General features: G+C 43.4%; 1 protein-coding gene across 9 annotated transcripts in view; it reads left to right on the top strand.

Annotated features, from left to right (window-relative positions):
- LOC139232470 (rab GTPase-activating protein 1) overlaps positions 1-26,695 on the top strand; it is a 275,160-nt gene that overhangs the window by 51,493 nt on the left and 196,972 nt on the right. For all 9 annotated transcript variants that reach the window (XM_070862713.1, XM_070862714.1, XM_070862718.1 and 6 more), the window contains 5 exons: positions 707-881; positions 2,756-2,913; positions 10,047-10,157; positions 18,849-18,915; positions 23,851-23,953. In XM_070862713.1, coding sequence (XP_070718814.1) covers positions 707-881; positions 2,756-2,913; positions 10,047-10,157; positions 18,849-18,915; positions 23,851-23,953 — 614 coding nt within the window. The remainder of the gene's footprint in view (positions 1-706; positions 882-2,755; positions 2,914-10,046; positions 10,158-18,848; positions 18,916-23,850; positions 23,954-26,695) is intronic.

Raw genomic sequence — 26,695 nt, 5'->3', positions numbered from 1 at the left:
AATAATTTACTGCATTGAAGGTATCTAAGCCAAGAAAACAGTATAAAAGACACAGCAGTTCCATATCAGTACCCAGGGAATAAGTGGCACTCTATTTGCCATTTCGTGTGAGCAGAGATACAAAATGAAAGGTGGTCTGGGACGGAAAACAATTTGCTATGTTTAAAGTGTTTTGTGCAAGATGGGAAATACATTCTTCATATGGGGTATTCCTTTTGTACTCTCGTAGGCTTTTTTTTCCCTCCTCAGGCAAAACTCTCAAAATATGTGCAGTGAATGTATTCAAATTATTCTGAGATATATATTTGATTTTAATTGTAAAAGAAAATGGTAGCCTGGAAAGTAAGAACAGCAATGAATTGTGCAGTGACTCTGGTTGGCACAGTTTCTGTTCCACAACATACCTGTTGTGATGTAAGGAGGGACTAAGCAGACACCAGGCATCTTCCCTTGTGAATGATGGGGAAATTGGGAGGAGAATTGTCCCTGGGTGGCTGTGATATGATGTGGCTTTTCACAGATGGGTCAAAATTGCGTTGACAAAGGTATGAGAGTGGAATCTGTTTTTCCCCATTTCATGAGCATATGTTGCGTGCCCTGAGTAAATCACGAAGGGATTTCGTATATTGCAAAAAGAGAAGTTTGAGAAAAATATAACAATTGGCACTGGAAGATGTTAAAACAATATTTTCTGAATTGTTTACAGACTGCTAGATCCACAAACAAACACTGAAATAGCAAACTATCCAATCTACAAGATTCTTTTTTGCGTCCGAGGGCATGATGGCACTGCTGAGAGTGATTGCTTTGCCTTCACTGAAAGTCACTACAATGCAGAAATTTTCAGGATTCACGTCTTTCGATGTGAAATACAAGAAGCAGTAAGTCCTACAGCCTTTACCCATTTTAGCAGTTGCAAATTTATTAAAAGTGCTTAATGCTGTTTAAGAACAAATGTAAGGTGCACTGTAGTGGTGGATTATATTTTTGTTCTTGTGGCAAAATTGATATTTGGAGGCTATTCCATGAATGTCTTTTGTAGAATTTTTTCCATTTCATGTTGGCATCAGGGGAAAAAATTGATTTGCGATTACTAAATTTAGTGATTTTCAAAACATCATGTATGTTTTAATGGTGCTCATAATATGATCCAGATGCCACAGGCAGCTTAGGACATCTCAACTGGGCTCCGCTCCGTGCCTTTCAGCCTCACTTCACAGCCCACCAGCTCTGCTGTTCCTGGAGGTGGAATTTGGGGAAGGAGGGTGTAATGTATGTACGGGGTGAGGATGCTCACAGGTTTGTAGAGTTGTTGCTTTGTGAGTGGCTTAGCCAGTCACATGATGATCACAAGACTCAATAAAACCCCAGCCAGTTGGGTCTAGGTCATCCACGATGAGGTATGCAGGTGAGAGCCTAGTGGATGAATTGGTAATGTGTAGTGTGATTGTTAAACCTTTGGTAATAAACCAAATAGTTATTAATAGCAATGTGTTGCTATGAATTCTTGAGCAAAGAACCCATGAAGCAAATACATCAGAGGGGATGGGGGCGAATAAGTTTGGAAAAAAAAAATTTATACTTTATGGTAGATTGGTGGGTTTCGTCCTGAGGAAAGTAAACTGCGCAGGATTGCGGCTCTCAACAAAAAGTGAGTGCCCCCTATTTTATAATTGGGACTGTTTTCTTTTCAGGATGGTATTTGTTTTGTAAAGTCTGTGCAATCAAGAAGACCGTGTAAAATTCATAATGTTATCCATTGATTTTAAGAGACTGATGAATTTCATGGGATTTATCAGATTCCACAAAAATACAGCCTGTAAAATGAGCAGTCCTGCCTAATGAGAGGACAGCTAGAGTAATAATATGCTTGAAATGGGAAATAAAGTATAGAGGGAATACTTGAGAAAAAAGAATTTGCTGTACTTGCAAAATCTGATTTTATTTTTATTTTGAAAACAATTCTCTGAGATGCACTGAGTGACATTGCCAATGGGAGAGTCCCTGTGCGTCCCTGACTAGCTGTGTTAAACGCTGGGAGCTGTGACTTTAGACTGGCTTGAGAGCTGATCCAAAGCTGTGTCGTCCTAATGAAACCTTTCCAATGGGTGTATTTTAAAGAAAATGTACTTAATCCTTGTGTTTAATTCCAAAATATTAGTCAAAAGAAAGGGAATAATTTATTCACTCGTGCAATCCATAATCTAGTACCCGCATTCTGGTGCTAGATGTTACCAGTTTGCTCAGTAAATATTGGTTTGGGTCAAGCATCTTCAGAATTCTAAAGATAGTCAATAGAAATTAATGGTGGTGTATCCATTTATTCAGATTTCTTGAAGTAGCACTGGGTCTGGTCTAAATCCAGGTAAGCATTAATAACTCCACGCAAGAAACATTTGCTAAATATTTGTTGGTTTGAAGATTTGATAAGGGGCACATATCTTATAACAATTCCTTTTAGGTTTTATCTTCAGAATTTGATCGGGGTTGGGATTTGAAGCTCAACTATTGACCTTGCATTGGATATTTTTGACCTAAAAGGGTTTTTCTTTAACCAGAATTGATCTTAAATGAGCTTTAATTTAGTCAGTGGCTCATTTAAAGTTTGAAAACAGCAAGTTATTACTAGAAAGTTGAGATTTTGGAAATTATTCAATTAAAATTAAATACTTTTGGAAGTTGGGGACTACATTTTGGAAATTATTCTATTCCCAAGACTGGTGATGTAGCTAATATTTTTCATTATCTATTTTAGGTAAGTCGTATACTGTACAGCTTTGCCACAGCCTTCCGACGGTCGTCAAAACAGACTCCTCTCTCGGGAAATCCACCAACACTAACCCCAGACAGTGATATATTCACATTTACTGTGTCTTTGGAGATTAAAGAAGATGATGGGAAAGGATATTTCAGGTACTTGACAAAGCCTTGCTGTTTTTTGCCTGTTAAAGGGAAGTAGTGTTAGTGAATTAATCATTTTTCAACTGCAGACAGAATCCAGCCTTGAACAGTGTTGGCTGGTCACAATGTTGAGTCTGATAAATTGCTTTTACAATTGGGAACATAAGAACATAAGAAATAGGAACAGGAGTAGGCCATACGGCCCCTCGAGCCTGCTCCGCCATTCAATAAGATCATGGCTGATTTGATCATGGACTCCGCTCCACTTCCCCGCCAGCTCCCCATAACCCCTTATCCCCTTATCGTTGAAGAAACTGTCTATTTCTGTCTTAAAATAATTCAGTGTCCCAGCTTCCACAGCTCTGAGAGGCAGTGAATTCCACAGATTTACAACCTTCAAAGAAGAAATTTCTCCTCATCTCAGTTTTAAATGGCCGGTCCCTTATTCTAAGGTAGTACCCTCTAGTTCTAGTCTCCCCCATCAGTGGAAACACCTTCTCTGCATTCACCTTGTCAAGCCCCCTCATAGGTCCCAAGTTTCCACATGATTTGTTCCTGATTTTTAGGAGCAACTGGTGGAGAATGGAGTATCTTAGAAATCGGAATTCTCCACATTTAATTTCCTCCAGTTCTAGTCAGGTAGAACAATTTCACTTTGGAACACAATTTTTTTTTCAAAAGAGGGCGTGTCCGGCCACTGACGCCTGATTTCAAAGTTTCCAGTGAAAACGTACTCCAAACTAACTTAGAATGGAGTAAGTGAAGATTTTTGTACGCTTGAAAAAACCTTGTCTAACTTTAAAAAATTAGGCGCAGGTTATAAATTAGGCGTAGGGAACGAGGTGAGGGGGGGGGGGAAGGGAAGTCATTAAATTCTACATTCAATCCTTAGTAATACTTATACAAATATTATACAAATAAATCCAACCTGAATAAAAATTTATAAGCAAAGAAAAGATTAAATAAACCATGTTCCTACCTCTGTGAAAGTGCTTCAGGCAGGCCTTTCAGGCAGCGGTGTGGTGTCAGTGTCTCGACGGCAGCGGCAGCAAGCAGCCTTCGAGCTGAGCTGCAGTGCTTGAGGCAGGCCTTCATTCCTCGCGAAGATGCAGCACCAGGACGGACTTGAGGCCATTCAGCCATGGGATTGCAGCGGCGTCAGTGGCTGGCCGGGAGCCAAAGAATGAACACAGGACACACACAGCTGCAGATTTAAAATTCTTTAGGCCGTTCGGCCACGCTTATGGGGCGGCGTCAGTGGCTCGAAGGCAGCCGAAGAATCAGGAGCGGGCGTGAGGCCATTCGGCCATGGGATTGCAGCGGCGTCAGTGGCTGGCCGGGAGCCGAAGAAAGAACAGCAGCAGCCTTCGAGCTGTGAGGGGGACTGACTGAGGCCATTTGGACAGGGAGAGGCAGCCACATCAACATCTTTATATTTAAATTTGCAGAATGGGTGCTGCATTGTCAATGGTTTGCTTCCTCATGCAAGAAATTCTTTGTTCTTGGTGGACGTTGATCCATTGCAAAGTTGAATTGGCACTTTTATTTCTCCAAACACACAGTCCTTAATTTGCAGGCACCGGTTCTGCAAGTTTAGCAGTAAAAAGCTGAACTCACTGATTTCAGCAGGTGATTTATTCAGCAGTGCTGCTAAAAGCACTCCCTTGCACACAGAAATATCAAGAAAATTAAAATACAAGCCTTTGCAGGGGTGCAAGAAACAAATCTTCACTTTTTCTGCAGTACTTTTAAAAATGGCCGAGTAGTAATGTTTACTTCAGACTGCGCATGCGCGAATGCTCCAACGCGCACGCGCAGGGTTGCCGGCACCAAGAAGCCTCATTTCAATTGTACCCGCCCCCTCCTACTTACAAAATCGGCGCGAGTGGTAGGCTCTGCCCCCTGTGCGCTGCGCCAAGCAGACATCGAGCTCCAAGGAGCTCGAGAATACCGCACTTTTTTTCCGGCGCCGTTTTCGGCGCAATAATCAGGCACCCAGCTCTGAGGTGCGCCTTTTTTGCCGCGTGTGGAAACTTGGGGCCATAATCTCAAACGTTTCGATAAGATCACCTCTCATTCATCTGAATTCCAATGAGTAGAGGCCCAACCTACTCAACCTTTCCTCATAAGTCAACACCCCTCATTCCCGGAATCAACCTAGTGAACCTTTTCTGAATTGCCTCCAAAGCAAGTATATCCTTTTGTAAATATGGAAACCAAAACTGCACGCAATATTCCAGTACCTTTTTTATATAGCTGAAGTAAGACTTCCCTGCATTTATACTCCAAGACCCTTTGCAATAAAGGCCAAGATACCATTGGCCTTCCTGATCACTTGCTGTACCTGCGTACTATCCTTTTGTGTTTCATGCACAAGTACCCCCAGGTCCCGCTGTACTGCGGCACTTTGCAATCTTTCTCCCATTTAAATAATAACTTGCTCTTTGATTTTTTTTTTTCTGCCAAATTGCATGACCTCTCACTTTCCAACATTATACTCCATCTGCCAAATTTTTGCCCACTCACTTAGCCTGTCTGTGTCCTTTTGCAGATTTTTTTGTGTCCTCCTCACTCATTGCTTTTCCTCCCATCTTTGTATAATCAGCAAACTTGGCTACGTTACACTCGGTCCCTTGTTCCAAGCCGTTAATATAGATTGTAAATAGTTGGGATCCCAGCACTGATCCCTGTGGCACCCCACTAGTTACTGGTTGCCAACCAGAGAATGAATCATTCATCCCAATTCTCTGTTTTCTGTTAGTTAGCCAATCCTCTCTCCATTCTAATATATTACCCCCAACCCCATGAACTTTTATCTTGTGCAGGCACCTCGTCAAGAGATCATTTTTACAGCGCTGCTTCAGCTTTTATCAGTTGTCGTTACTGTTGATGATATCTGAAAGGCACAATGATCTAGTTGGAGATATAAATTCCTGCAAACTGCAGATTTGTTGTTCTAAATGGTTAACTTTTTTTTTGCGGGGTGGGGGGGGGGGGGGGGGGGGTGTCTCTAGATAGTATTTGGGAATGGCAGCCCTGACCATTATTTCCACCAACCCAGGCTTGCTGAGGATAATTGTAGCTTTCCTACAGTTGCCTGGCGGAGATCAGATAACTCAGCACAGATGGTGGATTGAATCTGGGCCCCTCCTGCTTTTTAATGGCTCAGTTGCTCATTGTGCTTGTTGAGCCAATTGAGGGAACGACTGATAATATTTCAATGTAATCAAATTCAATAAAATGAGGATTTATTTTTAAACAAATATTGGAAGCTTAATCCTACTAGTGATGCAGATCAGCCCTGCCACCTCCGTTCTTATTCAGTGCATTAGCATGACATTTCTATTCAGAATAAACTTTGGACTGGTTTTTTAAGATGAGGCAGCCAGCAAAGAACATAACTTCTATGTCTGAGACTAAGAACTCATTTCACTTTCAACAGCCTCCTCCATGTCTCAAGCTCACTCTGCTAAGATGATGCTTTTCTTTTTAAAGCATACCATTAATGATCCTTTTAATTCAAATTTTATTTGATTAAAATTCCTGTTTATAACTGATTTATTTGTATGTTTTCCTTCCCACTCTAATGAAAAAAATAGATGGATTGAAGTAATTAAAATTCTGCTTTCGAATTCCAATCTGACTTGACATTTTTTAAAGTGAGTAGCATAATGCAAGTTGCACTGTAGTACCTTCTACCATGTTGAAGGGAGAGGTAATTTTATAACTGACGAGGAAACTCTGAAAATCATTACCTGGAGCGTGGATATGGGAACACATGCTTGTGATTCCAGGGTGCCTTCATGCCTACTGTCATTTGGCCAGTGACATGGAGGGCATTTGTCTGCAGTGTGCTTTTAAAAATTTGTTCTTGGGATTTGGGCAACACTGGAAAACTAGTATTTATTGCTCATCCCTAGTTGCCTCGAGTCAACCACGTAGTGAGGGACTGGAGTCGCCTGTTCCACTATTTGCCACAGCAGGATTTGAACTCTCGACCTCTGTCTAGCACCATAATCACAACCACTAGGCTACCTCAGTGAATCTACATCACTGTGGTGGTATCCACATTGGAGGGTTAACTTTTAATGGTACCATTTTCATAAAACATTTTGTTTCAGGTCATTCCTGTTTGCTGCAGTCTGTTTTACTCAGTGACTAAATAGAAATTGACTTTCCAACTAAGTGAACTGAAAAACACTCATTTGTATTATCGTGACCTATAAATGACAGTGACTGACTTCCCAGTACCTAGAAACACCGAAGTCATCTTCCTTTTTTACCCTCTTAACCTCCTATCATGCCTCAAATATTGTAAAAATAAATAAGCTAAAAATACACAGGAGTGTTAATAGCAGAGTTGTAAGGTGATCAGCATTCTGGTCAAAATATTGAACATTCAGTGGCTATATCATAGAAAGTGTCAGAAGTGCATTATCTCTCACTACCATTCAGGCTGAATCCTGATCTACATGCTGAAAAATGTCTGGTAACTGAAGATAAGTAGAATTATTTTCTCTTGTATCCATTGGGATAAATTTTGATTCCCTACCCTCCCCCACAAACTCTGGAGGAAAAAATGCTTGTTATTTCCTTAATAAAATGTTTAGCTTCAATATAAAATTAAAAATATTACAAATATAATAATAGGCTTTATCTACATATTGTTGAAAATGATTAAAATACAGTGGTTAAATATTTTGAAAATTTCATAATGCCTTGATTTGTCATAATTAAATTAGGCTATATATTTTTCTAATGAATATCTTTCAAGCACAAGGTATTTTTAATTGGTACAACAGACTATATATCTAAGTAACACGCTTGTTTTTGTTTTCTCATGAATTTTCTTCCCATCCTGTTTTCTCCTGAAAGTGTTAGCTCCTTGTTGGAGTACTGTTCCATTGGCATCAGTATTCCCTGGTAGTACTTCACACAAGTGAACATTATTCTTATTTGAAGCTTGACGCTGAGTGATCGGCAGGCTACTCCATTGTGGGAGCCATTACAAAATCGCAAGATACTAATGAAGATAGTTTAGTCCTTCCTGGCTCATTCATCTAAAATTAAAAAATGCAGTGCCCTTCCTATCACAGCATCCAGCAATTTCTTAACGATTAAAGGTTTGGGCCTTTCTTGTGCTATCCAGATTATCACAACAAAGCCCAATCATGTCCTCAATCGCCAACCACTCATGGGCTTTTCTAGCGTGATTCATTAGATAGTGATCTGGAGTGGGGACCATTCCACTGTGCCTCCTCCAAGCTGTGAATGCCATAGTCACTATTACCACCATGGCTGAGGTCAGCTAACTCTGCACAAAATGGGGAGTGAACCTTGAACCTGGAGTCAATCTGGTTTGTATGGTTCAGGTGCTCAGTGACTGAGCCATCAGGGAAGCTAAGTAACGCGTTTTGATGAACATACAGCACTCTCAACAGATGAAACACTGATTATATGTTAATTGTATAATGCATCTTTATGGCTCTATTCGCAACTTCGTATAATATTCGGTATTGTATGCCGAGTTTCTTTTTGTGATCCAACATGATTAAAAACTTGAATTTGAAACCATTCTGAATGTAGAAAGAAATGTACTTTTCTCCCCAAGTATGGTTCAGTGAGTAAAATGCTGCTTGGTGTGATGCTGACCCGATGTTGGGGAAGTCCAGAACCAGGGGTCACAGTCTAAGGATAAGGGGCAAGCCATTTAGGACCGAGATGAGGAGAAACTTCTTCACTGATAATTGTGAACATGTGGAATTCTCTACCGCAGAGAGTTGTTGAGTCCAGTTCATTAGATATATTCAAGAGGGTGTTAGATATGGCTCTGACTGCTAAAGGGATCAAGGGGTATGGAGAGAAAGCAGGAATGGGGTACTGAGGTGAATGATCAGTCATGATATTGAATGGTGGTGCAGGCTCGAAGGGCCGAATGGCCTACTCCTGCACCTATTTTCTATGTTTCTATGACCCTTACAGTCGCAGTTCAATCCTTGGTGTGAGCCAAGTTAGCTAGTCTCCTCTGTGCTAGTGATAGAGGTAGAGATGCTTCACTGTGCATCTGTGCCCAGAGGCTGGTGAAGGGAAAAATCAGTTGGTGCCCCTGCTCCTGATATTCATACAGCTTTGTTGGCAAGTATACATCTGTGGATGTCTGGTGAGAACCGGTTTGTACTTGGCTGTAATTCCTCATTCGAACCTCATCTTCCAAATTAAGTCAAATAGCCTGTGAATACTCCCTGTCTTGGTTTTGCACATGCAGAATGCCATCTGGGTGAGGTATTGTGTGGGCTGGTGGTACCTGTGGAATCGTACTGTAGCATGAGTTGGGGTGTTCAGGAGAAATGGGGAGATAATTTGGGGGTGGGCAAGGAGCAAAGTAAATTTCTGTGTTGTGGAATTTGTTTTATGGCTTCTTAAATGGTTAAATATGTAATGTTGCTTTTGTGGTATTGTACATTTTTCATCTACATTGTAATATTTAGCATGTTTAAAAATGGACACCTTGGCATACTGGACCACTGAAAGAAACTACAAACAATATTAAATGCTTTAAGTTGGAAATATAAGTAGCAGACTTTCTGGATCATAAAGGTACTTTCTTCTTCATCTCTAAAATATAATACTGCATAGTAATTAAAAGTTCCTTTTCAGTTCAATCCATACTTTCTGGGTGGCAATTTTTGTTCTCAAGGTAAGGGATGTCCATACTGTAGGATGGAACATTTTGCCTCTTTTTGTAATGGGTGTATGTATGAAGATTAGTTTTGCAGATTATAGGATTATCTGTACTCTGCAGCAACATATCTTAACCTTAACCGCTAAAGAGCATACTCTAATGTGCTGGTGTGACATTTCCATTTTGCACATCAAGGATCCCTGTAGCCTTTTTCAGCGATACAACTTTGTGCTGAATTATGGAAACTTTTTGTGCTGTAACTCTCTCGAACGGCAATCTGTATGGAGATTTCTGCTGCTATCGTAAATTGAGATCTTTCAGGCATCAGAGAGCGAAATCTTTCAAGCCAGTAGTCAAGTGGGATTCAGACCCAGGCCCCAGAGATGAATTGAGTAAAATAGATATTGAATTCACTTGCATGAATTGCCAAAATGAGTTGATATTTTTGTATTTTGCTTGACAGTGCAGTCCCCAAAGATAAAGATAAGCAGTGCTTCAAACTCAGACAAGGAGTGGATAAGAAGATTGTGATCTATGTGCAACAAGCATCCAACAAAGAACTTATTATTGAAAGGTATCAAATTGTAATAAATATTATAATAAATTTATATAAGGGTAATTTACGAAGTTCTTGAATTGCTCTATTATTCCAAATGTATGTGTACAGTGTGGTTGTCCGTTAGTCTGCCTTTGGCCAAGTGTTTGTGCTTTAAATTGTTGATGAGGGACAGCCTGAAAACCATCATTTTCAGCCGTATTGTGATGTGAATGGTGTTTGTGTGGGAAACACTTCCAATTCATGGGCCCAAGTTTCGGGCCGTGCCTAGAACGGCGCAGCCCCGACCTGGACGCCCGTTTTTCGCGCCGCAAAGTGCGCCTAAAAAAAACTTAGATTCTCCGGCTCCCTGCTGGTACTCTGGAGCCTGGCGCGGCGCAGCACGAGCAGTTGGGGGCGGAGCCAGGTCCCTGCGCTGAAAACAGTGCTGGGACCTCTGCACATGCGCGCTCCAGTGGGCGCGCATGTGCAGTAGCTCCAGGCACCCAAAACTGTGTGGGAGGGGCCCGAAGCACGCAGCCCCTAGCTCTGGCCGAATGGCCTCACTGGGACTGTGTGCATTAGGCTACTTCCCACGCCCAGCTCCTGCTTCCTCCCGACACTGACCCGGCTCCCGCCCGCCCCCCGCATCGACCCGCGCTCCCTGACCTCCCCGAACCGACCTCCCTCCCACCGCCGCCCCGACCCGACCCGTGCTCCCGACCCCCACCCAGTCCCGACCTGACCTCCCTCCCCCCGACACGAACCGACACGCGCTCCCTCCCTTCTCCCTTCCACCCCCCACCCCCCCCCCCCCCCCCCACTACCCGAACCAACCCGCGCTCCCAACCCAACGCCACCTACCTGTAAATCTGGTGCTGGGGACGGGCACTGCCCGAAGACCTTCAGCCCCCCCTTCTTCTTCTTTCTCCTCCCCCCCCCCTCCTCTCCTCCCCCCCTCTCCTCTCCTCCCCCCCCCTCCTCTCCTTCCCCCCCCCCCCCCCGTCTCCTCTCCTCCCCCCCCCCCCGTCTCCTTCTTCCCCCCCCCCCCCCCGTCTCCTTCTTCTCCCCCCCCCCCCCCCGTCTCCTTCTTCCCCCCCCCCCCCCCGTCTCCTTCTTCCCCCCCCCCCCCGTCTCCTTCTTCCCCCCCCCCCCCCCCCGTCTCCTTCTTCCCCCCCCCCCCCCGTCTCCTTCTTCCCCCCCCCCCCCGTCTCCTTCTTCCCCCCCCCCCCCGTCTCCTTCTTCCCCCCCCCCCCCCCCCGTCTCCTTCTTCCCCCCCCCCCCCCCCGTCTCCTTCTTCCCCCCCCCCCCCCCCCCCCGTCTCCTTCTTCCCCCCCCCCCCCCCCCCCCCCGTCTCCTTCTTCCCCCCCCCCCGTCTCTCTCTCACACACACACACACACACTGACAGAGAGATAGAGACGCGGGGGGGGGGCACGGTGCTGCAGTCGGTAAGTAGAAAATGTTTTATTTATTGATTTTTTTAAAAAAAATTATTAATTTTTTTGATTTATTGATGATTTTATCATTTATTATTGATGATGGCTCTTTATTTGTAAAACTGAAGTGTTTAATGTTTGTAAACTTCCCTTTAAAACACCCCGCCCCCCCCCCCCCCCCATTTCCCTACGTCTGATTTTCTAAAGTGTAGACAAGGTTTTTTCGAGCTTACAAAAATCTTCACTTATCCATTCTAAGTTAGTTTGGAGTAAGTTTTCACTGCCGAAACTTTGAAAACAGGCGTAAGTGGGCGGACACGTCACCTTTTGGGAAAAAAAAATTCTGTTTCAAAGTGAAACTGTTCTAACTGACTAGAACTGGAGCAAGCTAAATGCCGAGAATTTGAATTTCTAAGATACTCCGTTCTACACCAGTTGCTCCAAAAAATCAGGAGCAACTGAGGCCGAAACTTGGGCCCCATATCACTGGAATAAAATTTCATGTGATTCAATGAGAGATTCAATTTAACATAGAAATATAGTAAATAGGTGCAGGAGTAGGCCATTCGGCCCTTCCAACCTGCACCACCATTCAATAAGATCGTGGCTGATCATTCACCTCAGTACCCCTTTCCTGCTTTCTCTCCATACCACTTGATCCCTTTAGCTGTAAGGGCCACATCTAACTCCCTCTTGAATACAACCAATTAACTGGCATCAACAACAACTCTGTGGGTAGGGAATTCCAAAGGTTAACAACTCTGAGTGAGGAAGTTTCTCCTCATCTCAATCTTAAGTGGCTTACCCCATATCCTTCGACTATGTCCCCTGGTTCTGGACTTCCCCAACAACGGGAACATTCTTCCTGCATCTAACCTGTCCAGTTCTGTTGGAATTTTATATGTTTCTATGAGATCCCCTCTCATCCTTCTAACTCCAGTGAATACAGGCCCAGTCGATCCAGTCTCTCATATGTCAGTCCTGCCATCCCTGGAATCAGTCTGGTGAACCTTTGCTGCACTCCCTCAATAGCAAAAACATCCTTCCTCAGATTCGGAGACCAAAACTGAACACAATATTCCAGGTGAGGCCTCACCAAGGCCCTGTACAACTGCAGTAAGACCTCCCTACTCCTGTACTCAAATCCCCTAGCTATGAAAGCCAACATACCATTTGCTGCCTTCACCGCCTGCTGTACCTGCATGCCAACTTTCAATGACTGATGTACCATGACACCCAGATCTCCTTGCACCTCCCCTTTTCCTAATCTGCCACCATTCAGATAATATTCTGCCTTTGTGTTTTTGCCCCCAAAGTGGATAACCTCACATTTATCCACATTAGACTGCATCTGCCATGCATTTGCTCACTCACCTAACCTGTCCAAGTCACAATGCAGCCTCTTAGTGTCCTCCTCACCGCTCTCACCGCCACCCAACTTTGTGTCATCTGCAAACTTGCAGATATTATACTCAATTCCTTCATCTAAAGCATTAATGTATATTGTAAATAGCTGGGGACCCAGCACTGAGTCCTGTGGCACCCCACTAGTCACTGCCTGCCATTCTGAAAAGGACCTGTTTACCCCGACTCTCTTGCTTCCTGTCTGCCAACCAGTTCTCTATCCACGTCGGTACATTACCCCCAATACCATGTGCTTTAATTTTGCACACCAATCTCTTGTGTGGGACCTTGTCAAAAGCCTTTTGAAAGTCCAAATACACCACATCCATTGGTTTTCCCTTGTCCACTCTACTAGTTACATCCTCAAATTCTAGAAAATTTGTCAAGCATAATTTCTCTTTCATAAATCCATGCTGACTTGGACCGATCCTGTCACTACCCATTTTCTCTCCTTTTTTTTGAAAAAGTGGGGTTACATTAGCTACCCTCCAGTACATAGGAACTGATCCAAAGTCGATGGACTGTTGGAAAATGATCACCAATGCATCCACTATTTCTAGGGCCACTTCCTTAAGTACTCTGGTATGCAGACTATCAGGTCCCGGGGATTTATCGGCCTTCAATCCCATCAATTTCCCTAACACAATTTCCCGCCTAATAAGGATTTCCTTCAGTTCTTCCTTCTCACTAGACCCCCGGTCCCCTAGTATTTCTGGAAGATTATTTGTGTCTTCCTTCGTGAAGACAGAACCAAACTATTTGTTCAACTGGTCTGCTATTTCTTTGTTCTCCATTATAAATTCACCTGAATCTGACTGCAAGGGACCTACATTGTCTTGACTAATCTTTTACTCTTCACATATCTATAGAAGCTTTTGCAGTCAGTTTTTATGTTCCCAGCAAGCTTCCTCTCATACTCTCTTTTTCCCCTCCTAATTAAACCCTTTGTCCTCCTCTGCTGAATTATAACATTCTCCCAGTCCTCAAGTTTGCTGCTTATTCTGGCCAATTCACATGCCTCTTCCTTGGATTTAACACTATATCCTTAATTTCCTTTGTTAGCCACGGTTGAGCCACCTTCCCCATTTTTATTTTTACTCCAGACAAGGATGTACAATTGTTGAAGTTCATCCATACGATCTTTAAATGTTTGCCATTTTCTATCCACCATCAACCCTTTAAGTATCATTTGCCAGTCTATTCTAGCCAATTCACGTCTCATACCACAACTCTGTCACTCTCCCTCTTAATAAAAAATTCTACCATATTATGGTCACTCTTTCCCAAGGGGCCTTGCTCAACAAGATTGCTAATTAGTCCTTTTTCATTACACATCACCCAGTCTAGGCTGGCCAGCCCTCTAATTAGTTCTTCGACATATTGGTCTAGAAAACCATCCCTAATACACTCCAGGAAATCCTCCTCCACCGCATTGCTACCAGTTTGGTTAGCCCAATCAATATGTGGATTAAAGTCACCCATGATAACTGCTGTACCTTTATTGCATGCATCCCTAATTTCTTGTTTGATGCTGTTCCCAACCTCACTACGACTGTTTGGTGGTCTGTACACCACTCCCACTAGCGTTTTCTGCCCTTTGGTATTCTGTAAGTTTTAGGATTAAAATGCAGCAATTATTTTTCTCTCCTTCTCCCACACCACAGCTCCAAATTCATTGGTAGAACTCCTACTCAGTTTTTAAAAATTCTACTTTCCCTGCAGACTATCTGAATGAGGTAAACAATTTGTGCCAAACTGTGGTCCATTTTGTGTTGTGATCTTGCATCCGCAATGAACTAGTTGGAGATTTTCCAAACTCATTTCATGTAAGATCCTAGTATAGCCCAGTAAAAGGAGACTCATTCCATCAGTCAGAGCGAGATTTGAATTCCGGCCCCAGAGATGAACTCCTTCCTATCCCAATTAAGTATATGTTACCTAAACCTTGCTTCTACTTGTAAAATTACAATCTGCCAGAACGAATCCTGGGGCTATCCATAAGCTTCTGTGTAACGCGTCCTCCCTCTTCCTCAGTATTGTGCATACTGCACCACATTTCTGTCGACTGCCAGCTTTGAATAATTGTATGACTACATCTTGTAACTGAGAACATTTGTAATTTAAAAAAAGACATTTAGTACCTTGTGTAAGTTGGCTTATGGTTCACAGTGGATTTATGATTCATAGAAACATTGAAAATAGGTGCAGGAGCAGGCCATTCGGCCCTTCGAGCCTGCACCACCATTCAATATGATCATGCAACTTCAGTACCTCATTCCTGCCTTCTCTCTATACCCCCTGATCCCTTTAGCTGTAAGGGTCACATCTAACTCCCTTTTGAATATATCCAATGAACTGAACTCAACAACTTTCTGTGGTAGAGAATTCCATAGGTTCAAATTCTCTGGGTGAAAAAGTTTCTCCTCATCTCGGTTCTATATGGCTTACCCCTTATCCTTAGACTGTGACCCCTGGTTCTGGACTTCCCCAACAGTGAAACATTGTTCCTGCATCTAACCTGTCCAACCCTGTCAGAATTGTATATATTTCTGAGATCCCCTCTCATTCTTCTAAATTCCAGTAAATATAAGCCTAGTCGATCCAGTCTTTCTTCATATGTCAGTCTTGCCATCCCGGGAATCAGTCTGGTGAACCTTCACGGCACTCCCTCAATAGCAAGAATGTCCTTCCTCAGATTAGGAGACCAAAACTGCACACAATATTCATGGTGTGCTCACCAAAGCCCTGTACAACCGCAGTAAGACCTCCCTGCTCCTATACTCAAATCCTCTTGCTATGAAGGCCGACATGGCATTTGCTTTCTTTACTATCAATCTGAATGTTGGGATTTCACTTTGTGCTGAGGTACACATTAGTGTTTTGTGAAATGGAGGGTGATGAGAAGGAGTGAAGTCCAAAGTAAGGAGGCAGCAACAAAAAAAAAAATGAGGAACAAATGGGATGCAAGATAAAGGCTCGGAATTTGCAGTCAGTGGCGAAGGAATGGCGCTCACTGGTCACTATCCTGATAGCTGCTCACTGTTTTTGCGGGCCTTGTGAGTGGAGACTTGCTCTCAAAGATGTCCGATCCAGCCTGGCATCCTCTACAGGGACTCTATGGCATGTGTGAGCTGGGAAAAAAAACAGCGAGGCTCTTCAACCAATCAGATTGAAGAATCCTCACTGAGACATGCAGGGGCTGAAATTGCCCCCCCCTCAAGTTCCATTACCGACTCTTAAGGCCTTACCTGACCGGGGGTAGACGGATGGGCTGACCCTTCCTATATTATCCCCGGGCCGGGAGCGGTGAGAACGGGTTTCTGCGCTGCCCGTGTTGCCACCCCGTCGGGCACGCGCCAACCTTCTTCCGACTGGCGGCAACCCCCTTTCCAACCCCTGCGGGAACAGAGTGGCCGCCAGTTGGTGTCACTGACAGCTTTCCCTGGTCGGAAAGCAGTGTGTGGTTGGGCAGCATGTCTGCCCTTAAAGGGGAGGGCATGTTGCCAGCACCTCCATTTTATTTCAATTGTCGGCCGACTGCCAGGTCGGCCCGACAGTGGTGCCCACGGGTTTGGTCGGGCCACAACAGGCAGGCCGGTATCCCTCTTGGATACAGAGCCGCAGGCCTGGCCGAAACCCTCCCTGGTGGGCCTAACTAAACCCCATGCAGAGTTCGCAGTGGCCCTCCCCTTTAACTGAAGGGGAGGGATGTTATGCGCGACGCTGATGGCCGCCCTGCTCCAAAGGCACTTCCGCCCCTCACCACCGCCCCGACCAGAAATAACACCAGAGATAAATATCGTCCAATCTCCACCCCTTGAATTGGGGCGGAGACAAACCGGGGCGGAGACAAACCTGGTCGGGGGGCATTTTTGGCCCCGCAGAGTCTAAACCAGGAAATATAAACCAGGAATTATAAATTAGATTTAAATCCTGTACAGAAAGTGAAATAAAGATTTGGGAAGAAAGGTGGGATTGAGCTAGAGAGAGAAAAAGTAAAGAAAAAGTATTTTAATTAAAGAAAGATCTCCACTAATAGAATTCTGAAGGAATGAGACATCACACTTGTAAAATTAAATTTTTAGTGCAGAGAGGTTGTTTGGCAGTAATTATGACCATCACGCTGTCAGAAATTAATTTGCACTTGAATGCACCAGCCCTAACTTTATCTGGCTTGTTCACAGCCTTGTATGGATTTCAATGCCGAGTCTATTGGAGAGATAATGTTATAGCGCAGCCTGTGGCAGAGCAGGGTAACTGACCGCAATTTCTGGATTTCTGCGTTTAACTGCGCATGTGTACACTCCAGAAGTTGCTGCCCGATTTACTCCATAATAACAGTGAGCGCTGTTAGCCTCACCGTTATTCTCAACACGCAATCTGGGCCAAAGTGCATAAGCAATTTGTTGTTTAAATATAATTTGCCAAGTGCAAAATAACATCTAACCTGAGAGAGAAGGGAAGATGCTATCACAATGTTGAATCACAAAAAATACTTAATGAAAATAATTATTATGCCTTGATAAATTTGAAATAAATTCCTTTTCATCCAGAAATTTCCATATACTCTGAATCAGATTAACTCCTTTTTGTTTTCGTCAACTTATCACATCTACATTGTGTAGACTATCGTGTCTGCTGCTGAGACCTCTGCTGAAACTCCTAAAACTTGGAGCTTTGAAATTGTGCCCTGAAGTTTAATTCCTGTACTGATTTTGTTCAGATGAGAACATAAAGAGCTGTGTATTCTAAACAATCATAAAATTTGAAGTTCATATATCTGCTGCCTAATTTCTGTATTTCACTCGTTTACCCCTTGTGTTTTATTCTATGAAGTTAAAAAACGATTGGGAACAGATACTTTGCATCAGGGAAATAGTCTGGCCTCCATAATGAAGAAATCCTATATTGGGAAGAGTTAATGCATGCTCAAAGTACACTGCTTTGAAACTTTTTTGTTTAACATTTCATTATTTTAGCTTTCTTTCTGTGCATGACTTGATAAATTATATTTATCTAATACCTACATTCATCTATGGAAAATCTCCATTTCCAATAAAGTTGAATATTCTATAAAAATATAGGGGGCAGCATAGTACCACAGAAAAATCAGCCAATGCTGCTATTTCGGCTCACTGGTTTTAGATAACACTAAGCTGCTGTACATCCCAATGGCGGTAATTTGCAGGGACTTCAGGATTTTGTCAAAATAAACCTTCAATACAAAAGGAGACCACTGACCCATCATACCTATACTGATGCACGCGTCCAACTTAAGCCATCTCTAAATCTACTTTCCTACCATTTTCTCAGTGCCCTATAATAGTTGTTTTCAACTGTTTCATTATTTCTTAAATGCAGTGCAGAAATGCAATTTCTTCAAATCAGCTTCATTTGTGGTAATGCATTCCTTTTTACGTTAAACATTTCTTCTACCCTTCCCCTTTACACCTCGAATACGAATCCTACATTTATGGCCTCTTGTTACCAACTCAGCATTCTGTGGAAATAATTCACAATTTATTCTCTCGCATCCTAGCATCATTTTCAACACTTGTCAGATTCCCCTTAATCTTCTCAGCTCTGTTCAATACACACTTTAAAAAAAAAATCTCCATTTTTAACTATATTCTTGGTAATATCCTAGTCAATCTACATTATATTTTTTACTCTAATTATTTTGTCTATAATGGAGTGTGCAAAATATTTCAATTGCCATCTAATAAGGGGTTACTATATTTGAATTGCAAATTTGCTCATGTAAAAATTATAATAACGTGGTTTAGAATGAAACACTGCAACCAAGCATTGGCAGAATAAGAACTAACATCATTACACTTTATTGTATCCATAACTTTATCAATATTTTCAATTATGTTCTTTCATTAGGTGTTTTGGCCTTCTTCTCAGCCCTGGAAAAGATGTACGCAACAGTGACATGCATCTTTTGGATTTGGTAAGATGGTGTTCTAAATAAGCAACATCTTTTCATTTTCTTTAATCAGAATTTCTAATAGTGAATTGAGGCGTGTGATTGAAAGTTCTTGTTTTTAATCAGGATGTTTCAGTTTAATCCATTATTGGTGAAAAGCACTGCAAAAGTAAATGAAGCACAGTAGTGTTGAAAAATCTGAGGTCGTTTCACAGTAGCTTTAAAGGATGGAGTCAGCCTTTTTTAATGTCACACTTTTTGGCAGTCACCCTGGAGATCCTCAAAAGTCAGATCCTGCAACATTCAGAAAGCTCTCCCCTACCCCCTCCAGCACTTAAGGATGGGTTTCTAGGTTGTTCCACAGAGGAGAGTAGGTAGACAAACCTCATAAAATGATGGAGTATATTGTGCCAGTGCCACATGGCTGCACTAAAGTGGGATGTACCCTGACCCACAGGAGAGGCTGGGATTTTCAAAAAGGGAAAATATGAATTCAGAATAAAAGAAAATGTCCGTTTTCCATTTCAGAGGCCCAGTCTAGAAATAAGCATAACTGCGCAGTCAAAAAATAAAACTGGCAGTTGAGGAGGATTACCGCATCCTCATCGAATGGATGATGCAAAAACATAAGGTATCCGTGGATATCTAGTACCCCATATAAACAAACCTCCTGATGCAATTCTTTTATAAAGAAGAAAAAATTTAGCAGGGACTGTCAGGAGTGATCTACACCTCCAAATACTGAGAGCCTGAGCCATACCAATGGAATAAGCAATATCCCAATAATGAAGAGCAAGGCTTCATCGAGAGTCCTGTACTCTGACATTCTATAATTAATCTTCTAACCTGAAAAAGAACCATAATGGCAAATACGTTCCAGAATACAGGGGAGAACAAGATGGAGGCTAGAAAGTGCCCATGTGCGGGTATTTTTCATGTTCTTTACCTGACACACACATCCTACAAGTGTCTTGAATGTTGCTACCCAGTGATTGAATAGCCATGGGGGGAAAACAAGCCGATAGACAGCTATTTGCTTTGAAACAATTCCTTTTGAAGACCACTATTCCATTAGAGGCAATGCATGTGCAGGCTCAAAAGTATAGCAAGGATAAAAAAAAACCCAAAGAAATAACACAAGCCCACGGGCAATAGCATCCCTTGCATGAAAAGCCACTCCATGCTATTGAAAGCTTTCTCCGCATCGATAGAGGGGGCAAGGTGGAATTTGTGTCATTTCTTTGGAAGAATACCCGATAAGCGATTTATGTGCATCATAAAATAAAAATGTCTTAAATAAAACTTACCTCATAAGGTTGAATTAATTTAGAAAACAGGTTATTCAGATAATTTTCTTCAAAAAAAAATTGGAAACACAGTTCAAAAGATTGCTAGGAGCACCAGTCGATATGCCCACTGGGACCCTTGCCGTTATTCAGTTTGGGAGATTGTAGCACTGTTGTGTTTTGGGGATGGAGACAGTATTAGTAGTTTCATGAAATATTTTAAGGAGTAGGGCAACCAATTTAAGGTCGTCATCTTTTTGTCGAAGCCAATAAAGAAAGCATCTGGGTTGGGAGCCTTGTTATCTCCAAGGATGCTTGGGCTTATGATTTATAGAAGTTAAAATAAAGCCGTCCAAACGAATCATGATCCAGGAGCCCAATTCTGAAGTCTTATCATCATAGGCAATCCCTCGAAGCGAGGATGACTTGCTTCCACACCAGAAGGGATGAGTTCACAGATGTTTCAATGAAGGACTTGATATTCCAGTCCTGAACTCCAGTTGAAAGGATGGAAGATGCCTGTGCGTGGATTTTTTTAACGTGGGGTGACCGTTGCACATCAGCCACCACACGGGCTTGTTAGAGCTAGGTCTTGGTCCAGTGGCAAGGGTTGAACCAGGGCGACTGGAGACCGGCTTTGTTGCACGGACTTAGTGCGCGCACACATCAAAGTGTGGGTGGGCCCTCTGCTCTTCTGTGCCCCGTACCCCCATTTGCCGCACCTCTGCCATGATCTCTTGCTGCTCCGCTGTGCCCACGCTCCAAACAGCGACATTTCAATAGCTCAGAAGTTTAAAAAAAAAATATATATATATATATATATATTATATTTTGAATAGGATTTCTCCAGATTAGAGAAAAGGTGTAATGCAACCAGCTGGTTTATAACTTGCCAATGCTGGGTCCTTGGAGCAGGTGTTAGACTGCAGGAAGGAGTCCAATGCCTATAATTACAGTGAGAGACATTTGTTGGATCAGAGGTAAAAGTAGGAGAATTCATGCTTGGCACATAAACATTTAATAAGGTTGTGGACATAAGGCAGAAACCAGAATGTAGCAACCTGGTTCAAATCTGTTCTTTGTGAGATTTATGGTACTATCAGGATGCAAACTTTATACCAGCAGTAGTTTTAAAACAGTGCATCAGATTTTGTGGGAACAACGCTAATTTGCTTTGGGCAACCTACTTACTTTTTGAGAATGATATTAAAAACTGTGGAGGAATTTATTGCTTCAATAGCTCTGCTTGATTGGATAGTCATAACATTTCAGTTTAATAGCAAAATTATATAATTTTTAGCTGCCATATCTGTAGATTATTTTTTTCTACATGTAGTAAATTTACACATCTGTGCTGCTGGAATGGGTGGACAGTCGTGGGCAGCATATGCCTGAGTTTCTGAAAATGGGGTTCTGGCAGGCAAGGTTCCCAGCTAGAAGCGCAGACGTAAAATAAAGTACTACTTTAAACTTAAAAAAAAAAATTGCTATTCCTTAGGTGTTTATTACTACGTCAGGGTATAAATGTAGGTGGTTTAAATTTAAGTACACTAAAGTGGAGGCTTTACCTCCTGCCAAAACGATGGCTTGCATGATAAAACTCCAGATATATGCATACATTATCATTTGTCTGAACAGTGACCTTTGTACCGTTTTTATAGCTAGATTAAATTAATGTTGAAGTGGGTATAATGACATTTTAATACATTGCATGAGAGGACAAGAGTCGCAGAGTCCCAATTTAGCATATGTTTATGAAAGATAGGGAGGCTGGCGAGAAGAGCATTTAAGAATTGATCCTCAAGATAATGAGCACGTGGATACAGAATTCAACAGCAGTACGGATGAGCTGGGGGCATGGAGGTGGAAGAAGCCAGTCTGACGATGGACGAGATTTAGAGTTTAAAGCTCAACTTTGGTTTGAACAGAAGACCAAGGTTGTACATCACCCAAGGAGCTGAGGAGGTTGAGGGATTGGAGTCGGAGGCCTGCAGATGCTGGTGAGAGCTGAACAAGATGGCCTCATTCTGATTCACATGGAGCTCAAATTGGCACTGGATGTCAGACAAGCAATAAGATACTACTCCAATAGTGAAAGAAAGACTTGCATTTATATGGCACCTTTCACGACTGCTGGATGTCTCAAAGCATTTTACAGCTAATGAAGTAATTTTTAGGCGTGTAGTCACTTGTAATTTGGGAGGTGCGGCAACTAATTTACGCACAACAAGCTCCCGCAAACAGCAATGTGATGATGACCAGATAATCTGTTTTTTGTTATGTTGATTGAGGGATAAATGTTGGCCAGGACACCGGTGATAACTCCTGTCCCTGCTCTTCTTCAAAATAGTGCCATGGGATCTTTTACATCCACCTGAGCGAGCAGACAGATGCTCGGGTTAACATCTCATCCGAAAGCTGGCACCTCCGACAGTGTAGCTCTCCCTCAGTACTGTATTGGTATGTCAGCCTAGATTTTTGTGCTCAAGTCCCTGGGGTGGAACTTGAACCCACAACCTTCTGACTCAGCCGAGTGTGCTACCCACTGATCCACAGCTGGCACTTCAAGTGAGAGTGGTGAAGGAAAATAGGGTTGGGTGTTTCCTCTCTCTGCTGGCAATATTGGTGAAATGTGTTTGGACAGTTTCAAACCTGCTTATGATCAAGGGCATTCAGCACAAAATAAGCTAGAATTCAGATGGATGGTGTGGACACACTGCGAGACAGGAGTGGGTATAGCTCTGAGATTGAGTTAAAACACTTCACAAAAGCCACTTTCAATGCATCCTGGTTAATTGCTGAAAGGTTGAAGATGCCAGGTAAAACCAGAGTATTTGAATATTAAATTCTATACTAGGTGACTTAACTTGTTCTAGCTGTGAAAGCAAGTTTGCCCCAAAAATAGTGTTGTCGCTTGGCTGCCCCAAGCCCTCCCACTCCTTTCCATCCACTATTACATGGTTTGATGGTAGTTGTGATGAAAAGTCATAGCACAGTTTTAAAAAAAAACTTCCCAGCAAAAGATGCATGTGTTCAAGCTACCCTCTGGTGAAAATTGCTTCATAGTATAAATAAGATGGTGTCACCCATCGAGCAAAACCATTTTTACCCAATAAGGGGAATGAAGGGTTATGGGGAGTGGGCGGGTAAGTGGAGCTGAGTCCACGGCCAGATCAGCCATGATCTTGTTGAATGGCGGAGCAGGCTCGAGGGGCTAGATGGCCGCCTCCTGTTCCTAATTCTTATGTTCTTATTAATGTTGGGGAAGTCCAGAACCAGGGGTCACAGTCGAAGGATAAGAGGTAAGCCATTTAGGACCGAGATGAGGAGAAACTTCTTCACCCAGAGAGTGGTGAACCTGTGGGATTCTCTACCACAGAAAGTTGTTGAGGCCAATTCACTAAATATATTCAAAAAGGAGTTAGATGTAGTCCTTACTACTAGGGGGATCAAGGGGTATGGCGAGAAAGCAGGATTGGGGTACTGAAGTTGCATGTTCAGCCATGAACTCATTGAATGGTGGTGCAGGCTCGAAGGGCCGAATGGCCTACTCCTGCACCTATTTTCTATGTTTCTATAATACTCAAAAGTAGCTTTGTAAAATAAATTGAGTATTAGTTAACAAGAGTAGCAGTAAGACCAGTTCTGCAGCAATATATATTTTTATTTGCAGGAATCAATGGGTAAAAGCTCAGATGGTAAATCTTACATAATTACTGGTAGCTGGAATCCCAACACAACGCATTTTCAAGCTGTAAATGAAGAAACGCCTAAAGGTAATACATTATGCTATTTTAAAGATGCAATGTGAAAGGATGCCATTTTAAAGCATTCCTTCTTGTGGAATATCTGTATACTTTCATACTATAATGACTAATTTATGAGTTAGGAGTCCTGACTTCACATGTTTTCATCTGCTTGTTGCTATTACAACTTCTGTTTTATACGTAGGATTAATTCTGCATCGAAAAATGTTTGATTTAAAAAATTTATAAATGTCAGCCACCAAAGGGACTAGCATTGCTTTTATTCCTCCTTTTATTCTGTCATGATGTGATGTAAATATATATTTATAACAGCAACTTGCATTTATATAGCATCTTTAATGTAGTAAAATGTCCTGAGGTGCTTCATGGGGGCATAAAAAATTGTGACTAAACCAAAAAAGACATTAGGACAGGTAAGCAAAAGCTTGGTCAATGAAGTAGGTTTTAAGGAGTGTCTCAAAGGAGCAGAGAGAGGTGGAGAGGTTTAGGAAGGAAATTTGAGAGCTTGGGGCCTCGACAGCTGAAGGAATGGCTGCCAATGGCGGGACGAAGGAAGCGGAGCATGCACATGAGGCCAGAGTTGGAGGAACATTCGAATTCTTGGAGGGTTGTCGGGCAGAGGAGATTAGAGATAGGGTGGGGGCGAGGCCGCGAAGAGATTTGAACATGATGAGAATATTTAAGTTGAGGCATTTAGGGACCAGGAGCCAGTGTAGATTGGCAAGCAGTAGGGTGATGGGTGAATGAGACTTCGTGCGAGTTAAGATGTGAACAGCAGAGTTTTTGATGAGCTTAAGTTTATGGAGGATGAAAGATGGAAGGCTTGCCAGTAGAGCATTTAATGACAAAAATGGAGCTAGATTAACGTGCAGAGTGTTCTGATTATATCACTAAATATTTTTCATAAATGATATCTCCACGAAATAAAATAATTCCTGAAGGTGACATCAGCTATGGTATAAATTGAAATTTGTATTATTAGAGCAGGTCTGTATAATGTGGATTCTTGATTTATTCATTTATACAAGCCAAAATAATCCAAAAGCAAAATAATCCAAAAATCAAACCTGTTTACAGCTGTGTACAGGACTTGGAGCTTTTATTATATGACTACTAATGTTATGTCAGATTTAATGTACACTGTACTGTTCTTCAGTACTCGTGTTTTGGATTGTTCATGGCATTAGTTCCGTTATTTGCAAGTTTGTGGAGGAAAAAATAAACTGGAATGACTGATGGCCCTTTTTATATTAGCTTTGTGTTTTTGGTCAGAAAAAGTGATTTTTGTAGTGTTGTAGTTACAGGAAATAGTGGCATGAACTGATTTTAGCATTTTGTAATTGCCACATTATTATAGAGAAAACTTTAAGCTTTAAATTTTTATTGTTCAATAAAACTTGTCGAAGAATACATATGAGATCCATTCAAAGCATTATTCTGACAGCTGCCACTGAAAATCCAAGCTGCCTTTCCACAACTTGCATCCATTACCTGATACAGGGCCCCAAGTTTTGAGCCGCGCCTAGAACGGCGCAGTCCCGACCTGGACGCCCGTTTTTCGTGCCACAAAGTGCGCCTAAAAAAAACCTCCAGATTCTCCAGCTCCCTGCAGGTCCTCTGGCCCTCGGCGCAGCGCAGCATGAGCTGTAGGGGACGGAGCCAGGTCCCTGTGCTGAAAACAATGCCGGGACCTCTGCACATGCGCGCTACAGTGGGCACGCAAGTGCAGTAGCTCCAGGTGCCGAAAACTATGTGGGAGGGGCCCGAAGCACGCAGCCCCGAGCCCTGGCCGAATGACCTCACTGGGAATGCGTGAATAAGGCTCCTCCCACGGCCAGCTCCTGCTTCCTCCCGATCCGACTCGACTCCCGCCTCCGGACCGGACCGGACTCCTGCTTCCCCGCACCCCCCCCCCCCCCCCCCCCCGGACTGGATCCGACCTGACCTCCCTCCCCCCGACCTGACCTGCCTCTCCCTCCCTCCCTCCCTCCGACCCAAACCGACCCCCCCCCCCCCCCCCCCAACCCGCGCTCCCCCCAACCCGACCCAACGCCACCTACCTGTAAATCTGGTGCTGGGGACGGGCCCTGCCTGAAGTCTCGGGCCCGGCCCGTTCAGCCTCCCTCCCCCTCTCTTTTCCCCCCCCCCCCCCCCCGCCAATCTCATTCCTCCCTCCCATCTCCTTCCCTTCCTCCCTCACTTTCCTCCCCCCCCCCCCATCTCCTTTCCTCCCCCCCCCAATCTCCTTTCTTCCCCCCCCCCCCAATCTCCTTTCCTTCCCCCCCCCCCCAATCTCCTTTCTTCCCCCCCAATCTCCTTTCTTCCCCCCCCATCTCCTTTCCTTCCCCCCCCATCTCCTTTCCTTCCCCCCCCCATCTCCTTTCCTTCCCCCCCCATATCTCCTTTCCTTCCCCCCCCCATCTCCTTTCCTTCCCCCCCATCTCCTTTCCTTCCCCCCCATCTCCTTTCCTTCCCCCCCATCTCCTTTCCTTCCCCCCCATCTCCTTTCTTCCCCCCCATCTCCTTTCTTCCCCCCCCCCAATCTCCTTTCTTCCCCCCCCCCATCTCCTTTCTTCCCCCCCCCCATCTCCTTTCTTCCCCCCCCCCCAATCTCCTTTCTTCCCCCCCCCAATCTCCTTTCTTCCCCCCCCCCAATCTCCTTTCTTCCCTCCCCCCCCCCCAATCTCCTTTCTTCCCTCCCCCCCCCCCAATCTCCTTTCTTCCCCCCCCCCCCATCTCCTTTCTTCCTCC

The sequence above is a fragment of the Pristiophorus japonicus genome, chromosome 20, assembly GCF_044704955.1.
Source record: "Pristiophorus japonicus isolate sPriJap1 chromosome 20, sPriJap1.hap1, whole genome shotgun sequence".
Lineage (NCBI taxonomy): Eukaryota > Metazoa > Chordata > Chondrichthyes > Pristiophoridae > Pristiophorus > Pristiophorus japonicus.
The sequence above is the reverse complement of the archived record's forward strand: the minus strand, read 5'-3'. Positions and strand labels throughout refer to the sequence as shown.